General features: G+C 35.3%; 1 protein-coding gene and 1 pseudogene across 1 annotated transcript in view; both read left to right on the top strand.

The window, feature by feature from the left end:
* The first annotated feature begins 1,019 nt into the window (after window positions 1-1,019).
* Window positions 1,020-6,692, top strand: LOC107669799 (phospholipid hydroperoxide glutathione peroxidase, mitochondrial-like; annotated as a pseudogene).
* A 2,672-nt stretch (window positions 6,693-9,364) lies between these two features.
* The window catches only part of LOC107669796 (phosphatidylinositol 4-phosphate 5-kinase type-1 gamma-like), a 28,546-nt gene continuing 18,936 nt past the window's right edge, over window positions 9,365-18,974 (top strand). Inside the window, exon 1 of the mRNA XM_016462191.1 lies at window positions 9,365-9,672. Coding sequence (XP_016317677.1) covers window positions 9,561-9,672 — 112 coding nt within the window. The 5' untranslated portion in view covers window positions 9,365-9,560. The remainder of the gene's footprint in view (window positions 9,673-18,974) is intronic.

The raw sequence follows: 18,974 nt of genomic DNA, 5'->3' as shown, positions 1-18,974 counted from the left end.
GGGCACGTTGTAACACTGCGTTACAATGTGCTAATCTATGACATTTGCAATGTAATTTACACTATTTACTTTAATTAATTTTAATGAGTAGGCCTACTGTGATTTATTCCAAAGTGACTTATATGATGCATTTGATGTAAAATAATCTAAATGAAGCCTTTTAAAATATGAGTATTCCCTGTGGTTCATGTTTGTGGCATGCACCAGAAAGATGCTCAGCTGATGCAAAGAATAGAATTTATATCTACACAGAAGAAAGCCCTGTCTAGACAATGCCCAGGTACGAGTTGTGTCGAGCTATTCATTTAACTGTTTGTTTGATGAAAAAAAGATTAAATGTAGTTGCAATAAATGCGTTAAGAATCCATACAACTGCAGCAGTGGAGGACTATTATTCTGCTGCATGATACTGCAGAAGAACTGATGACGGCACGGTTTGATCTTCGGCTGACCAATCAGCAGAAAGGGGCGTTTAATTCCCGCCCACATGTAGAAATCGAATATTCAAGCTGTTTATTCATTTTTCCATCCATGAACGAAAAACGAAAATTTAAGCTGAATTCTCGTTTCTCGTTTTTTGGAAAAAAAACAAAAAAAACGAAAAAGGAGCCGTTTTCTCATTTTTCTACTTTCAATATTAAATAAAAAAACGAATGATCGAATGATACACGGATTGTTGTGTAACATTCTAGAAACGGTTCCGATTATCTGTAATTCCGTGTGGAAAGAAAGTGCGTGTGATTTCAGCAAATTTGGTTCTTTCGAACAGTTCGTATCAAAGAACCGATTCACAAACAGATTCCTTTGTCGTCTCCAATATTTAGAGCACATTACATTCTTTAAAACCTTTAAATAAAGCATGAAGACACATATACGTTTTATTAATATATGGGAGTTTATTGTAATTTCACGTGTCATTACGAATCGTGGTGTTTACTTCACTTCATGAACGAATCGCTCTGTGTACCGGTTCAACTGATTCACTGAAAAGAACCGACTCATAGGAAGGGTTAATTGAAGAGAAGCGAGAAGATTAAAAACATGGCCTTTATCCATCGTTTCTTGCTGTTCAGTGCTTTATCGAGCAGTGGGATCATTGGTGCAATGGTATTGTAAAGTTAAATACTTCTGTAACTTTAACTTGCAAATCTGAATCATATTACGTAATCGGGTAATTATGAGGTTATGTGCTGCATAATTACAGGGGTTTGCTAATGTTTTATCATCAGTTTACACAATCAGTCCTATAGTTTCAGTGTATTTAGGTCTTTGGTCTTTAGTCTTTGTGTCTCATTCTTCCATAACAGTAGTTCACTTTTTCCGTTAGCCTATTTAAATAATGCGCAACAATAATCTAATGTAATTACATAAAAAAATTATATTGTTGTTGCATACATTAGAAGAAATTTGGTTTCATAAAATCTGCTTAGTAATAGACATTTTTTTCTTTGAAACATGTATTGGATAATTTTATATTTTTGTGTCCATTACATATATTTTACAAAAGGATCATCTATACAATTTTACTATTTATGGTATTTTGATATATAAAATAAATACTAGGCCTATTACATTACATGTTACCTAAAAGAACATTACATAACCGTGGTAAGTGTCCAAAAATGGCATGAACAAATGCCAAAATACTACTAAGGCAGCTAATTATGACATAAAGTTGAAATTATGGTTTAAAATGTTATGATACAAAACTAAATGAAATTATGACGACAAATCGATTGAGATAAAATGTAAAAATTGTTGAAATTGTGAGGAAAATCATATTTATGACAAAAAATAATCACTTGCCTTTAGTCTTATGACATAATCTCAATTTCATCAAAATGATCTGAATTTCAAACTTTTATGCCATAATAATAGCTTTATATTTATTATAATTTTGACTTTCTCTCGTAATTATGACTTGGTGTGTCATAGTTTGGAATTTTTATGTCATTAATGTTGGCTTTGTCTCATAATTATGACTTATCTCATAATTTAAACTTTTTTTCCCTCATAATTATGACTTATGAAATATATTCATGACTATTTTATTGCAATTAGTGTGAGTCAAAACATTGTTTCATTTGTTATTAGCCTATTATTTAATTTCATAATATTTTTGTGGCATGAATCTATTCCTGAAGGCAATGCCTAATCGATATCCAAATGAAATATAATGTGTTTGCCATTCTAATCCACTTTAGAAGCAGTAACATTTATATAATGCATACATCAGCGACTTATCTGGTATGTGGACCAAGTGCCAACACACACATCAAGCTATCAGCTTTCTCAGTTGTGTAAGATTGTCACCCAGTGACCTTTGACCTCAATAGGAGTGACAGTCAAATACCCCACATGTAGACAAGCTTCAAGCCTGTAGTCAGCAAAAAACCAACCTATGAGGAAGAAACAGCCTCGGTGTCCAGTTAATATTTATTTGGAGCCCTATATATATATGCAGGGTTTTCAGTGTTTGGAGAATTCGGCACTTTAAGAGGATTTGATCTAATACACTGCCTGCTGTTTCAGCAGTTAGTACTGAAAGGCAGTCATGCGTTTCTTAGGGTCCGCTGTCGTTTTCTCCCTAGTGTTGCAGACAATGGTAAGAAATGCTCTTAAAAGCCCATTATTTTAAAATGTGTGAATAGCTTACCAGTTTTTCAGTTGCGTCTGGAATTTCAATATAGAGATTTGTATCTAATATTTGTTTGAAGGTGTTACTAACAGTGTTCTTATTCTTTACGTGTGTATATGTATTCAAATCACTCCTATTTGTTTACACCAGCATGTTTTTATTTTCAGTCTGCACAGCTAGAGGACTGGCAGTCGGCCAAATCCATTTATGAATTCACTGCCACGGATATAGATGGCAATGAAGTTTCCCTGGAAAAATACAGGTGAGAGATGGAAATTAGCATGCCATTAAACCTGTTTGTTCAAGTGTGAAAAACATCACAGTGGACTTGCAGTCTAGAGGAGTTGATGCTAGTTAGCAAAAGTCCGAGCCCATCTGCAGATTTTGGGCTGTCGGAGTCGATATATTTCTATGGAAGCCCATTTCCACAACAACTTTGGCGAATCATAATTATGAGATAAAAAGTCATAATTATGACTTAGTAAGTCATAAAAAAAATCTAAATTATGACATTCTAAGTCTTACTTGTTGCATAAAACGACTAAATTATGACAAAAGTCAAAATTATGATATTATGGCATAAAAAGTAGAATTATGATATAAAAAGTAAAAAATTACATACTAGAATATAATAGACAAAAATATGAAATTATTACAAAAAACTTGAGATAAAATGTCAAATGACAAAAAGTCAAGATTATGAGATAAAAAGTTGACACTTTTCTTTACTTGTCATAATTATCTTTTTGTCTCATAATTTCAGCCATATATGTCAGAATTGTGACTTTATCTTATTTATTTGATCTTTTGACTTTTTGTTTCATAATTTGACCACATATATCAGAATTATGACTTTATCTCAATTTTGACTTTTTATCTCATAATGATGACTTAGTATTTTATAAATTAGATTTTTGTTCTCAGTTAGGACTCAAAATCTCATAATTTAGCATGTCATAGTTTAAAATTTTGTCTTAATTATGGCTTTATCTCAGAATTTTGACTTTATCTCATTGAGTCATAATGTTGACTTTTAATCTCATAACTGTGAGTGTCTCTTAATTTTGACATTTTATGTCACAATTATGATTTACCAAAGCATGATTTGGCAGACACAGACTTCCATAGATTTCACAGAAAATTGTGTAATGTATGATGGGCACAGACTATGATTCTATCCAATCAAAGGATATCAAACATGTTTCATATTTTGAGATGATTTTAAAACACACAATGTTTTTATTCGTTTATTCACATATTTCTGCATAAGTCTGGTAGTGTGTTACAGTATCCTCAGTCTGTATGATTGTGTGATGCATCATTGCTTTAGTGTCAATCAATTTGTAACTCTAACAATATCTAATTTACTGTACACTTTAGGGGGAAAGTTGTTATCATCACTAATGTTGCCTCAAAGTGAGGCAAAACGCCGGTAAACTACTCTCAGTTTGCAGAAATGCACGCCAAGTATGCTGAGAGAGGTTTAAGCATCCTGGCCTTCCCATCCAACCAGTTTGGACATCAGGTATGGGGGGCAAAAACTTTTTTAATGCTCTTAAAGCTAATAAATACTGTGATCTAATAATACGTTTTTGTTCAGGAACCAGGAACAAATTCCCAAATCAAGGAATTTGCCGAGTCTTACAACGCACAGTTTGATATGTTCAGTAAGATTGACGTGAACGGCGACTCGGCGCACCCTCTGTGGAAGTGGCTGAAGGAACAACCAAATGGGAAAGGATTCCTTGGAAAGTGGGTTGCCAGATAATTTAACTTAGTTGACTTGTAAATTCTGTGGAAATAAATGCTTATTTGATATGGGCTAAGTAGATTCAATGGATAGTCCAGCCAAAAATGAAACGTATGTTACTCAATCTTCTGTGGAACTTAAAATAAGATATTCTGAAGAATGTTGGTAACCAAACAGTTTCTGTTCTCATTGACTCCCATTGTTTTATTGTCCATTTGTGACCCTGGAGCACAAAAGCAGTCTTAAGTCTCAGGGGTATATTTGTAGCAATAGCCAAAAATACATTGTATGGGTCAAAATTATTGATTTTTTCTTTTATGCCAAAAATCATTAGGATATTAAGTAAAGATCATGTTCCATGAAGTTATTTTGTAAATTTCCTACTGTAAATATATAAAAACTTCATCTTTGATTAGTAATATGCATTGCTAAGAACTTCATTTGGACAACTTTAAAGGCGATTTTCTCAATATTTAGATTTTTTTGCACCCTCAGATTCCAGATTTTCAAATAGTTGTATATCGGCCAAATATTGTCCTGTCCTAACAAACCATACATCAATAGAAAGATTATTTATTCAGCTTTTAGATTTATAAATCTCAATTTCGAGAAATTGACACTTATGACTGGTTTTGTGGTCCAGGGTCACATATAATGATAGGTAATGGGAACAGAAACTGTTTGGTTACCAGCATTTTTCAGAATGATCTTCTTTTATGTTCAACAGAAGAAAGAGAGTCATGCAAGTTTGGACTGACATGAGTATAAGTAAATATGATAGAATTTTCATTTTTGGGTGAACTATCCCTTTAAAGGAAAAATTGCTGGTACTCAGGCCATCCAAGATGTAGATGAGTTTATTTGTTCATCAGAATTTAGCATTACATCACTTGCTCAACAATGGATCCTCTGCAGTGAATGGGTGCCGTCAGAATGAGAGTCCAAATAGCTGATAAAAACATCACAGTTTTCCACCCGACTCCAGTCCATCGATTAATGTCTTGTGCGAAAAGCTGCGTGTTTGTTAGAGAAAAGAAGTCCTTTATCCATAATACCACTTTCTCCAGTGAAAAAGTAATCTCATCTGAATCAGGAGAGAAATCTGCACAGATCAAGCACCATTTAAAACAGTTCTAAGCAAATATGTCTGTGGATTTTGAGGTGAGAGGACAACAGGGGATGGACTTTTTCACTGGAGGAAGCGTTATTATGGATTATGGACTGGAATTTTGGCCAGAAGCGGTGGTTTAAAGTTAAAATATCCTAAAGATGGATTTGTTTATTACAAACACAAAGCTTTTCGCTTCACAAGATGTTAACTGATGGACTGCAGTTGTATGGATTACTTGTGGATTATTGTGATGTTTTTATCAGCTGTTTGGACTCATTCTGACGGCACCTATTCACTGCAGAGGATCCATTGGTGGGCAAGTGATGTAATGCTACATTTCTCCAAATCTTGGATGGCCCGAGCGTGAATACATTTTCATCAAATTTAAATTTTTGGGTGAACTATACCTTTAATAGAGCTGCACTCTAAAAACTGTTTAAATATCTATTGACTGTTGTTTTTATTCCATTATAGTGGCATCAAATGGAATTTCACTAAGGTTTGTGCGTTTTCCCTTTGAATTATGCTAATTAAAAGCATATTATGAATTAAATCTTGTATTTTAAACATGAATACTTACTTACCAATTATTAGTATGATTAAAAAAGTTTAATTTGCTATCAATTTTTGTGTTTTCTTTTCAGTTCCTTATTAACCGTGAAGGCCAGGTTGTGAAGAGATACTCCCCATTACAGGATCCAAGCGTAAATTGTATTAATCTTTGATTGTATTTTAATCTGAGTCATAAACTAGGCCATGTTTAAGATTAGCTACAGCATCTAATTATCACAGTGACATTGGCTCACAAAATATATTCTTTGGTAAATATGTCTCTTTTAGGTTGTGGAGAAGGATCTGCCTAAATATCTCTAAGGAGCATCATTAGCTGACTGTCAGATTACTGCACGCTGCCCTGCCGCCCCTCTTCATTCTCCCCGACTGACCGCTGGGTATCAGTGATGTCGTCTCATGGACTAATGATGGTTTGTTTGGAAACCCCTCTTGAGGAAAGAACAGACCTGATGCATTTGGCGTGCAACCCCTCCTGAGAGCATCATCAGTGGCCAGCATCAGTCCCCCGCTCCTTTAACTATACCCCTCTGCTTTGAAATGAAAATATGCACATTTATTTAGAACTAAACATGTTGTCATAGTGTAAAATTTCTTAATAAACGCAAAAAGATTAATTTGAACATTTGTTGGTGTTTTGTTGATATCAGTGAGCCAGCGTTATTTTAGTATCATTGAGGTACTATTATAGTTTTTTATTTTATTTTGATTATTATTATTATTATTTTACTATTTTTGAATTCGTTTTTATTTTAGTATTTTTCATTTTCATTCAGTTAAAGTATTAGTAATTTTGTGGTGTTTTTGTTGTCATTTTTGTTAGATGTTTTTTTTAATATATGGCTTTATAATTATTTTTTATTAATTTTTATTTCAGTTTTATTAATAAAAAATATGAATGTTGCTTTGGCAGTTAGCTGGAATAAAATAAGTTAATTTCTCTTTAAATTATCATTAGTTTAGTTAATGTTTATTTTATTTCAAGTATTTTTTTTATGATTTTATTTTTAGTTAAACTATAATAACCCTGAAGTGAGCTTGAAATATTTTATATAATGATTGCCCAGGAAAACTGTAAAATCAACATTGATATAATAATATTAATAATTCTCATAATATTTATATGATAAACACTTTATATGTACACACACAAAGAAATAATATTTGTTATTTATTATATATGCTCACTGCTTCATTTGGATTCAGATTCATTAAAGATTATTGTTATTTTTCATTAATTAATATTTTGTAAGAACAACCTAACAGTGAAAACAACACTTTTGGGATTATATTATATTTTATATTATATTAAAATTGACCAAATTTTAATTAAGTCGTATATATGAGAGTTAAGCCTTTCTTCCGACGTGTATTAATGAACATTCACCAACAGAGAGCAGCAGCAGCCTCATCCAAACACTCAGCAGCTCCTGTGTATGCGTTTGGAAGTGCGATTCATCTTGACGAATCGACTCATTCGTTTCGGTTCAATTAACAAATTCAAACCGTCAATTGTTTTGATAGTCATCATGTTCGTTTTCATAATGACGGAAAAACTCGCTGTTTATCACTTTGGTTATATTTAATTAGATACTGTGTCAACATTGTGTTGTTTATTCAATGCGAAATTATACTTTTCGCCCAAATACCATTTGTTACAGTAACGCTGTAAAATGCTAAAGTTCATGCAAGTAGCGTAAGATGCTTTCACAATATCTGTCGTAAATTCTTTCTTAATTTCTTAATTTCTAGTAACAAGTATATGCTGACAAACAAACCGCAAAACCAGGGGGCTGTTTCATAAAACAAGTTTACCAAACAAGTCAGGCTTATTTCATTTATTCTGACTTGTTTTTAACCAAATCAACTGACAATAAGTCAGACTAAATGAAATAAACCTGGGGCCTGTACCATGAAGCTGGTTTAGCTGGCTAGCCAGGTAAGTTTCAGTTTAGTTTGCACCAATCCTGGGTTTTAGGTACCATGAAAGTGGCTTGGCTTTTAGCGGCATTCATTGCCTTAGTAACTTACACTCCACAGCTAACCTGCTCTGGGGCAGGTTATGTTCTGGTTTAGAGATCTCAAAGTGAAATTTGACCAATCAGCTTCAGGCAAAGTGACACATCTCTGATGCAATAAAGCCACTCCACCAGTTTCTCTTACTCCAAATTAAAGGACGAGGCATGTGATTGGCTGTTCATTACTGATGTCACTCTTTCATGTGCACGTGCTCCATTAACTCAGGATCAAGCCTGAGTTGACAGAGAAAGTCGATGATGAGCTTCATGGTACCAACAAAGCCGGATTGGACTGGTTTGGTTTTGTCAACTCAAAACTAATCCTGTAACCCCGAGTTTGTTCAGCCACCATCATGGTACAGGCCCCTGGCTTATTTGCAGTGCTGGGAAGGTTACTTTGGAAATGTAATAGGTTACAGATTACAAGAACAAGTTACCCTATCTAAAATGTAATATGTAATGTAACTATTTCAATTACTTTAATAAAGTAATGTAACTGATTACATTTTGCTAACTTTTCTACATTTCTAATGTTTTCAACTGTTAATTATTTTCAAACATGTAAACCAGGAAGGGTTAACCTTACAGTATCATTACTGTCAGACTTTCGAAATCCTTCATCATTTGAATTTATCACTTCATCACTTGAGATTACAATAATTTAATTTTAGAGCACAGCCACCACAAAATCAGACTTACTTTGAGATCATTCTGAGGTTAAATACAGATTTAAAATCATAACAAGAAATAGTTCAGTAGCTGTGATACTGTTTTTGAAGCCATATCTTTGCATAGTAATGACAGGAAACACTGGCATCTAACAATGCCCTTGAAAAAATAATTAATGTAAAAAAATAAAGCAGATGCATAAACACAAATAGGATTGAATAAGCATGTGTCCTATTCTGTGTCCTAAACTCAAAAAGAAATCCAATAAATCTCTCTCGCTCTGTGTGTATGTGTGTGTGTGTGTGTGTGTGTGTGTGTGTGAAAATGCAGAGGTAACCCCCTTTGTAATCGTTAACATTTTCATAAGTAGGCTAACTGTAATTTAATTACACATTTTTTCTCGTAACTGTAACTGATTACAATTACATTTATTTTGTAATTAAATTACGTAATAAAGTTACATGTAACTAGTTACTACCCAACACTGTTTATTTGGTAAACTTGCTTATTTGGTAAAACAGGCCCCAGCTCAAAATGATTTGCGAGTCTCCTAGCGAATCGGTTCAATTCAATCTGTTCAAACGAACGATTCATCCGCGAATCGAACATCCCTAGCATGTGCATGACAGCTCAGAGGAGAGCAGGAGGACCACGACGCGCAGGGACAGTCCTCAATCTCCCACCTTATTTTTGTCAGCTAATCACATTCATATACACTGAGAGGAAAAGCTGTGTATGTTTTGAAATATTGGCGATCATTGGTTGACAGCGCTCTCGCTCGGAGGATTCATCCCGGGATATTGAATGGAAGCGGCGGCTGAAGGGGCGGCCAGCCTGTCTGAGGCCGGGGATGGGAGTCCGTTATCTGGGGCAGCAGCATCCGAGGACGCGGTGACGGCGGACGGCACGGACTGGGGTAACCAACAACTTGGGTTTGATTCGAAAGAAGGTGTTAAGAAAGACATCGGTTCATCCAATCTCATCTGATTGATTTATAGGTGGTTGGGATGGATAGAGCTAGCAAAACTAGCATTCATGCATGGTTTTGAGCACTGATGCATGAGATTTATCATGCAAGCATCAGATTATTAGGGTTCACATGCTGCCAGAGTCAGTGTGCATTAATGCATATATACAGTGGGTACGGAAAGTATTCAGACCCCCTTCAATTTTTCACTCTTTGTTATATTGCATCCATTTGCTAAAATCATTTAAGTTAATTTTTTTTCCTCATTAGCAAAGGGTCTGAATACTTAGGACCATGTGATATTTCAGTTTTTCTTTTTTAATAAATCTGCAAAAATGTCAACGATTCTGTGTTTTTCTGTCAATATGGGGTGCTGTGTGTACATTAATGAGGAAAAAAAATTTACTTAAATGATTTTAGCAAATGGCTGCAATATAACAAAGAGTGAAAAATTTAAGGGGGTCTGAATACTTTCCGTACCCACTGTAGTTTTATGGGCATATTGTCAGGAGGATGGTGTGACAACGAGGTTCAAACCAGATTCAGCGAGCTAGCCATCAGCAGGGACACTGGGCAGATGACAGATGGGATGGTGGGGGTTTCAGGTGAGAAACGGGGTAAAGGGGGTATTACATTTGTTTAGGATAAATGCCATCAAATATGCCAATTAAATGCATAAAGGATGACATTAGATGACATTACAATAATGTTTTGATTTGTAAAGGATTCCTTAGATCAGTCAAATCTTTACTTTTATGCATGTGTGGTGCAAGTTGTCATTGTTTTGAATATTTTTAATATTCAAACACGAGCCATTTTTCTTTCTTAAGTTATTAGAGTGTGTGCAATTGCTCGGTAAGTCTTAGAAAAATATTTTAACACTAATATGACTACTATATAAACACTAATATAACACTAAAAAGTGCCGTGGTAATACAATGGCCGTAATATTTTCATTTTAATCATTTCTAATTATTAATAATGCTAAAACATAATATTTGATTCATTTTTATAATGACAACTAATAAATAAGAATGAAGAAAAAATAATTTGGTCGTTTGTACGATAGAGTTCAGATGTCACTTTGTTGTTGTTGGTGGTGCAGAATCTTAAATTTCTTATTAATTTACATCATAACCTTTTTTGGTAACAGTTTACTTGAAGCCTTTATATTAAAAGTATTTTTTAAACGTTTTAATTATGCACCTTATAATGCATTGTATGATCTCATTAATAATTTTAACGTCAGTTATTGTACATTATAATAGTTATATATTTATCATTACACCTTTAGAAACTATAATGCATTAAAACATTTGACAAACAACCAATTGCAGATCGAACAAGGAATCTGCAAATATTATAATGGCTTTTAATTTTGGCTACAATTATTTATGAAAATATATAGTTACATTAGTACATTACATGTACAAGTACAGTGGGTACGGAAAGTATTCTAGCAAATGGCTGCAATATAACAAAGAGTGAAAAATTGAAGGGGGTCTGAATACTTTCCGTACCCACTGTACATCATGAATGCTTTTATAATGCATTATACATGAAGACTTGAAGTAAAGCCGATTTTTATGTAAAATCCACCTAAACTTAAATAAAAATAATAATAATAATAAATAAAATCATTAAGTTTTCTGTTTATTTCATGGTTTAAAGTTGATTATTTAACTATGATATATTAAAAAAGAAGCCTTGTGCTTGATTGATATATGATGATAATTTCAGATTTTCACTTCCATAACAGTTTCTGTATCTATCAAATACACTCTTGTTTCTGCCTCTAAGAGACAGTTTTTTTTCTCCCCAGTTCTCCATTTGTGTTTTTTTTTCTTTTAATTAGTCAAATATCTGTGTGTGAGGTGTCAGTGATCGCATTCACATGCATGATATGCTGATAACCAAAAATCGCCTTATTCTGCAAACCCGAGAAGCTACAGTTTTACTCTGTACACACAAAACCAACTATGACCTTTTCATGACAAAAAAAGTTAGTTTTCTTGGGTTATTAAACATAATCAGTGTAAGATCATACTTGTAAACCCACTTTATGAGATTTATTAAACAGCACAAAATGTGATCCACTCCATAAAGTGCCTGTGTTCAGTATGTACTTAAGATTGACCTTTCTCCAGCTCATTGTTGGCAAGATTTGTTCTTTTGCATATGCGTGGAGGCTTTGCAAACTGCATTGTGGTTACTGTTTTTCAAAGACATAAATGTCAATGCAATTGGCCTGTAGTAAATGCCACAAACTGTCTTGCGCTCCAGTCTCATCGTCTACTTTTTAATCACTAAAACTGCATCCAAACAGGGACGGTTCACTCCCTGAATTCCCCTGGCGCTGGCGTCTCCAGCCTCGGCATCCTCCTGTTTTGATTGGTTTGCTCCCCATCGTCTCCCGTGTAGATGTGTGTGGGAAAACATGCTGACTGTTGAGCATGCAATCGCATGACACGTGTCTCACGGTGGTCTGTGAGTCATTTTCGCACCTGAAGTGATTTGGACGCCATCATCCACCCTTGTTTTCTTGGGTTTTTATGTTCTGTTCGTAAAATCAGATTCAAGTTTGCGGTATAAAAGAGTTCTTTAGCAGCGTTTTTGTCCAAACATGACGCAAATCTCAACAGGATAGAACAAAATTTTACATGCGCTTAAAATTATTAGCGTTTTTAAAGATTCACTCTAAGTGAGTGTTGGATGATAAGGTAATCTAGGAAAGGTAATCTAAATGTCAAAATAGGAGAATTAACGCACAGATGAATATTCAAAATTGACCGATGCTAGTAAAAAAAAAGTCTCTATAATCGGATGATAATCAATAAAATACTGATATATTATGCATTCATGTGCAAAACTCGCAACCACAACACTAGGGTGTTAGTGTGTAGTTGCTAGATTTGGGTGGTAACTAGGGCGACATTTTTTCACAAGTTGCGAATTTAATTTATATGCAAAAACTGGAACATCGCAAAACAATTCACGAAAAAAGCACTTTTTCAGTACGATTGTTTCTTCTCAGGTTGAGTTATTCAGTCACATGTCTTCTTACCTCAAAATTTACCTCAAACAAGAATAGTTTGTATTGGTAATTTGTTGCGCATTGGCATCGTAGTTTCATAATGCAGTATACCAAAATTTGCCAAAATCCACCAGTATACCATAAATACATGGCTGGCTCGGGTTCTGCCTTCAATGTTAGAATTTGTGATTTGTTTGCTTACTTTGCATTGTTTTATTGTTGCGAAAATTGTGTTTGAATGTCTAGAAAAGTTGAATCCACTTTATTTAGTACAAATTTCTTGTGAATGTGTGTGACTTCAGATTAGCTGCATTTGCCGCTAATAACTAGAAGAATAACAAAATAAACAGTAAAATTATTTGTGCTACCAATGTATGTATGATTCTGATAATAAATTAAAATAATATGGTAACAAATACCGGTTTAGATGCCAATCGTTGCAACCAGAAGATTGTGCGAGTCAAGAACTGATTCAGTCTGATATATGAAGAAATTATTCATAGTGCAATTAACAATTTTCCCTACCAATCACTGTTTATTATGATCATGATAACAAATTAAAATAATATAATTTAACTGGAAGTGTTGACGCCAATAGCCTTGTGGGCAAGTGCGCCGATATATAGTGCCATTGTGCTATGGGCGCCCTGAGTTCAAATCCCGGCTTGAGGACCTTTCCCGATCCCAGCCCCCTCTCTCTCCCACTTTGCTTCCTGTCTGTTCTACACTATCCTATCATAACAAAGGCAAAAATAAATCTTTAAAAATTATTTACATGGAATGCCTCGCACACTGTAATCTTAAAAATAAAACGGTGGATACTTTAGAGTTTAATACTTACAGTTAGAGGTTTGTTCAAAGCTTTAAATGTGAGCTATAATAATACTTTTTGCACATGGTAATACACAGGTGCATCTCAATAAATTAGAATGTCATGGAAAAGTTCATTTATTTCAGTAATTCAACTCAAATTGTGAAACTCGTGTATTAAATAAATTCAGTGCACACAGACTGAAGTAGTTTAAGTCTTTGGTTCTTTTAATTGTGATGATTTTGGCTCACATTTAACAAAAACCCACCAATTCACTATCTCAACAAATTAGAATACTTCATAAGACCAATAAAAAAAACATTTTTAGTGAATTGTTGGCCTTTTGGAAAGTATGTTCATTTACTGTATATGTACTCAATACTTGGTAGGGGCTCCTTTTGCTTTAATTACTGCCTCAATTCGGTGTGGCATGGAGGTGATCAGTTTGTGGCACTGCTGAGGTGGTATGGAAGCCCAGGTTTCTTTGACAGTGGCCTTCAGCTCATCTGCATTTTTTGGTCTCTTGTTTCTCATTTTCCTCTTGACAATACCTACTGACAATAGAGTTGAATTACTGAAATAAATGAACTTTTCCACGACATTCTAATTTATTGAGATGCACCTGTAGTTATTGCTCTCATTTCGCCCAGTCTGAATGATAAATATCTGTTGCTGTTCAGTTCAGTGGCCGTCTTACTTGGCTCATTAAGAGCAGCACTGAACCGATGATGACTGAGATAGGAAAAGATCTTTATTGTAAATTAATTATAAATCGATTTTGAGGTTATTACCACTAAGTGGACTGTCTAAAGCACCCACTTCATTATCGTCGTGTGATGGTGGTAGTAAATGTACACAATTAAAGCATCTGTGAAATCCAGACACGGCTTTCTTGGTTTATACAAATAACATCCCATGAGATGCATATATAATCAAACCCTAGGCTATACTCAAAGCCGTATAGTGTTGTGCCCGCTGATATCGCTTTGCAAAACAAGGCAGGTCTGTCTGCATACTCCATCTATTTCCTCTACTCGTGTTATTCTAATAGCTCAGACTGCTGGGAGTTTTCAAGCTTTGGTGGGAAATGGAAAACAAGCAAGAATTGCATAATGGTGTCTCTGTATTCCTTGCTCCCCTCGCTTATGCCCTGAAGAGGATGGAGCTTTTTATAGGCCAGCCTGCAGACAAGACCAGGGTTCTGGAAGACACTCAATCCCATCGGCCCTACCTCAGAGGGAGTAGGGCGTCTCCTACAAGAGGACGCAAAGTCCTTCTTTGACACATTTGTGTTCAAGGCATCATAACAAAACCTTGTTTATGGAAACTTACCAAAAGATGTGTGTTCCGGTAAAGAAAGCAACACGCGAGACTCCCGCAAATCCTGTAGAATTAAACCAATCAGATGTGTCAAGTGTTTCCAATTTTGTGTGCCATATGCATTAGATGTTCAGCCACGGTTCATGGGCATGACGTCTGAGGCTGAGACTAAACAAACGCTGGTGTGGTTCAACAAGGGTCAAAAACATCTAAAATCAAAACAGGACGTGGTGTCACAGGATGCAACCCTAAAAAGGACAAAATATTAAAGCATACTTGGTTTTCTTGTACAGTGTACCTACCTAAGGAAGTTCTGGTAATATAAGGTAACTATATGGGGCAGGGTTAGGTTTAGGGGTAGGTTCAGGGTTAGTACCTTGTTATTACCTAGTTATAGTTATTACTATAATAAGTACATACTACATAGTATGAGGAACAGGACTGTAAAATAAAGTGCTACTGCCCAAAGTATACTTCACGAATGCTAAGCCTATGTGTACAGCCAAATGCATAGCTTTTTAAAGTATACTCCATTTGATAGCATGCGCAAATCCGTTTTATCGTCAGCCAGGTGAAAAATCGTAAAGCTTAAAGTATACTTAGCATTTGCGTACAGATGAACAGCATGGCCTTTTCAAAGTATGCTCCATGTTTATAGCATTCGCAAACCCGTTTTATTGTTCGCCAGGTGAAAATTGTAAAGCTCAAACTATACTTGGCGTTTGTGTATCCTTGACCATCATAGCCTTTCAAAGTATACTCCATTTTATAGTGTGCACAAACACAGGTGTTTGACACATGCGCACTATAAAGTTTCATCTTTGTTCAGTGTCTATTTTTTCGAGAAGTTATGAGCAATAAAAAAATGTCCCTAGAGTTGAGGGAATCTCTTCTGCACACAAGTGCATTGTTGGGTGTCTATTACTTAGAAGAGCTATGAACTTTGAATAAATCTGTTGAAATTCGCAAGAGGGACTTTGTAGTTTTTGTTTTCATCTCTCAGATCAGAACTGAGCAATGAAAATGGTTTTATGTGCCTCACTGGTGGGTTTACAGTTGCCTGTTTTCTTCGGTTTGCTTTATACAGTTCTGTTTTACCAGATTATGAGCTGTCCTTCATATGTTGTCATGGTTTTACTTCCAGAATTTAGATTTTTGCTGTCATACCACATGATATCCTTTACTCAAAGTAGCATATATATGCTAAATCTTTGGTAAATTTAGTCCTATATAATGAATGTTAGCTTGAGGTGTCAAGTGACACTCCAAGGTTCTGTCGTCAAGTTCTTCATTTCAAGTCCATTTTGAGCTGGCTGTGATCACACCTATCCAAAGTGATTTCAGGAGTTGTTTTGTTAATTCATTAGCACTAGAGATGTTATGAGCTGTAACCTGTGGTTTAGAAGTTTGTCAAGTTCAATATGGCTTGAAAGAATTTGAACGCTAGCTCATAATAGAATAAGAATGCTATGTTGTTTAAGTAACTCAGTTGATTTTCAGCTAATTTTATAATCCTTTAGCTATGAATGATATTACCATCAGCTCTGTTTAACCCAGTTGACCAGATGGTTTAAACAGATTTCCCTTCAAAATCAGTTTTTGAACCTTGACTTTTAAACATTAATACAGTAAACATTTTGTGCGTCAAAATGTAGCTTAGCCTGCACGAACGGTCAATTTAAATCCCAATTATATTTATTCTGTTCGTATAGAACAGGGGTGGCGAACTCCGGTCCTGGAGAGCCTCAGCCCTGCAGAGTTCAGCTCCAACCCTAATAAAAACTCACCTGCCTGTAGCTTCCTAGAAACCATTCAGACCTTGATTAGCTTGTTCAGGTGTGTTTGATTAGGGTTGAAGCAAAACTCTGCAGGGCTGCGGCTCTCCAGGACCGACGTTCGCCACCTGATATAGAATTAAAAAGCAGATTTTTGCTGGTCTAATGCTCTTTATTAGATGTGTGGTCGACCCTGGCTAGCGGAGAATAGCAGAAATCCTGCTGCATGTTTGTGCTCCAGCTTGAACTGTGGCCAAACCTATCATTGGTGAACAAGTTCTTGGAAAAAGCTCTTTTAAGGAGAACCACAATGTTGCCCAAACAGCTTCAGGATCCCACATTGACTGCTGGATCCAGAAATAACAGGACAACTAACTTGGTCATGAGGCTTGTTGGTGTGGATGTGCTATTTCAGATGTGAAAATGGAAAATTGGTTTGTTTGGGACATTGCACCCATCATGTTTTTCCTAACTTTGTGCGTCCAACTTTTTTCCATGTACGGTACAACAACAAATTTACCAAAAGTTTGAAGCTTGCTGGTGGAATTTATATAGTCATTATAGCTGGACATTAGGTAGTCCAAGCTATCCATTAGTGCTGATAACTGATAGAACATCTTTGACTAGCAGCAAACCAGCTTCCAGTTGGTTATGCCATCTTAGCTGGTCTACCAGCTTGTGGTCCAGATGGTTGACCAGCTGGAAACCAGGTACCATGTTCCAAAACACAGTTACCATCCTAAAGGTGTAGTTCACCCAAAACTACAGTGAGACAAGAACCAATTGAGTCTAATTTGTGAACAGATCATTCAAGGTGGTTTCAAATGATTCATTAAAGATCTGACTCAAACAAATTATTTGTTCACAATCACAAAATAATATAGGTCAGATGTTAAGATTTTCCCCTGTAATTAATAACTAATTGTAGTGACCAGAGTCAGTAAGTCAGAGACTGGTTCATTTTGATTTGTAAATGAATAATTCTGATTTTGTGAACCACTGAAATGATTCATTGAAGATCTGACTCAAAATAATTATATGTTTGCAGTCACAAATTAATGTATTTAGGGCAGATGTTAAAGGAACACTCCACTATTTTTGAAAATAGCTAATTTTCCAACTCCCTTAGAGTTAAACAGTTGAGCTTTACCGTTTTCGAATCCATTCAGCCGATCTCCGGGTCTGGCGGTAGCACTTTTAGCTGCAGCTTAGCATAGATCATTGAATCTGATTAGACCAGTGGTGGAAAGAGTAGGGAAAAAATATACTCAAGTAAAAGTACCATTACCTTCCAAAAAACGTAGTGTGAGTAGAGTAAAAGTACTTGTCCAAAAAACTACTTGAGTAAGAGTAAACCAGTAGCCTATTTAAAAGTACTGAGTATTGAGTAGTGAGTACTGAGCATTACTGTAACGTGAGTATTTGTAATTCGTTACTTCACACTCCTGGATTAGACCATTAGCATCTCGCTCAACGCAAGGTGGTCACGTTGGTTGTGTTGGCTGAAGTTAGCCTATTTCCAGGCGCTGCGTAATATCATTGCGCCTGCTGCACCCATGGTACGGCAGCAAAGTTCCTTGATTATTACGTCGGAATGAGAGGATATTTCCTAGCCATATCGGCCTAGAAAATCGCAACTTTTCATTTTCCGTCGGTCTTAGTACACGATGTAACTACAGAAGATTCAAGTTTTAAATAGGAAAAATATCGAAACTCTTTGGTCATTTTTGAGCGAGATGCTAACGGTCTAATCAGATTCAATGATCTATGCTAAGCTACAGCTAAAAATGCTACCGCCAGACCCGGAGATCGGCTGAATGGATTCGAAGCCGGTAAAGCTCAACTGTTTAACTCTAGGGGAGTTGGAAAATGAGCCTATTTTCAAAAATAGTGGAGTGTTCCTTTAAGATTTCCCCTCCAGTTAGCTGCTAATTGTTGCAAACGGATTATTGATTCAGTAAGTCAGGAACTGATTCATTCTGATTTGTGAACAAATTATTCTAATTTTGTGAACCATTTCAAATGATTTTTTGAAAATCTGACTCAAATGAATAACTTGTTCACAATCACAAACTAAGTTAGGGCAGATGATTTGATTTTCCCCTCCGCTTAGCTACTAATCGTTGCGACTGGACTATTAAGTCACTAAGTTAAGAACTTATTCATTTTGATTTGTGAATGAATTGTTCAGGTAGTTAGGTAAGGTAGTTAGGGCAGATGTCAAAATTTTCAGTAGGAATTCCTCAAATTATGGTTTGCTTGTCACATGAAGTTGCCAAATAAGTTCAATATAAGTCATATAAACCACTTT

This window comes from Sinocyclocheilus anshuiensis, unplaced genomic scaffold (genome assembly GCF_001515605.1).
Source record: "Sinocyclocheilus anshuiensis isolate Anshui unplaced genomic scaffold, SAMN03320099.WGS_v1.1 scaffold560, whole genome shotgun sequence".
Lineage (NCBI taxonomy): Eukaryota > Metazoa > Chordata > Actinopteri > Cypriniformes > Cyprinidae > Sinocyclocheilus > Sinocyclocheilus anshuiensis.
This window is presented reverse-complemented; position numbering and strand designations above follow the sequence as displayed.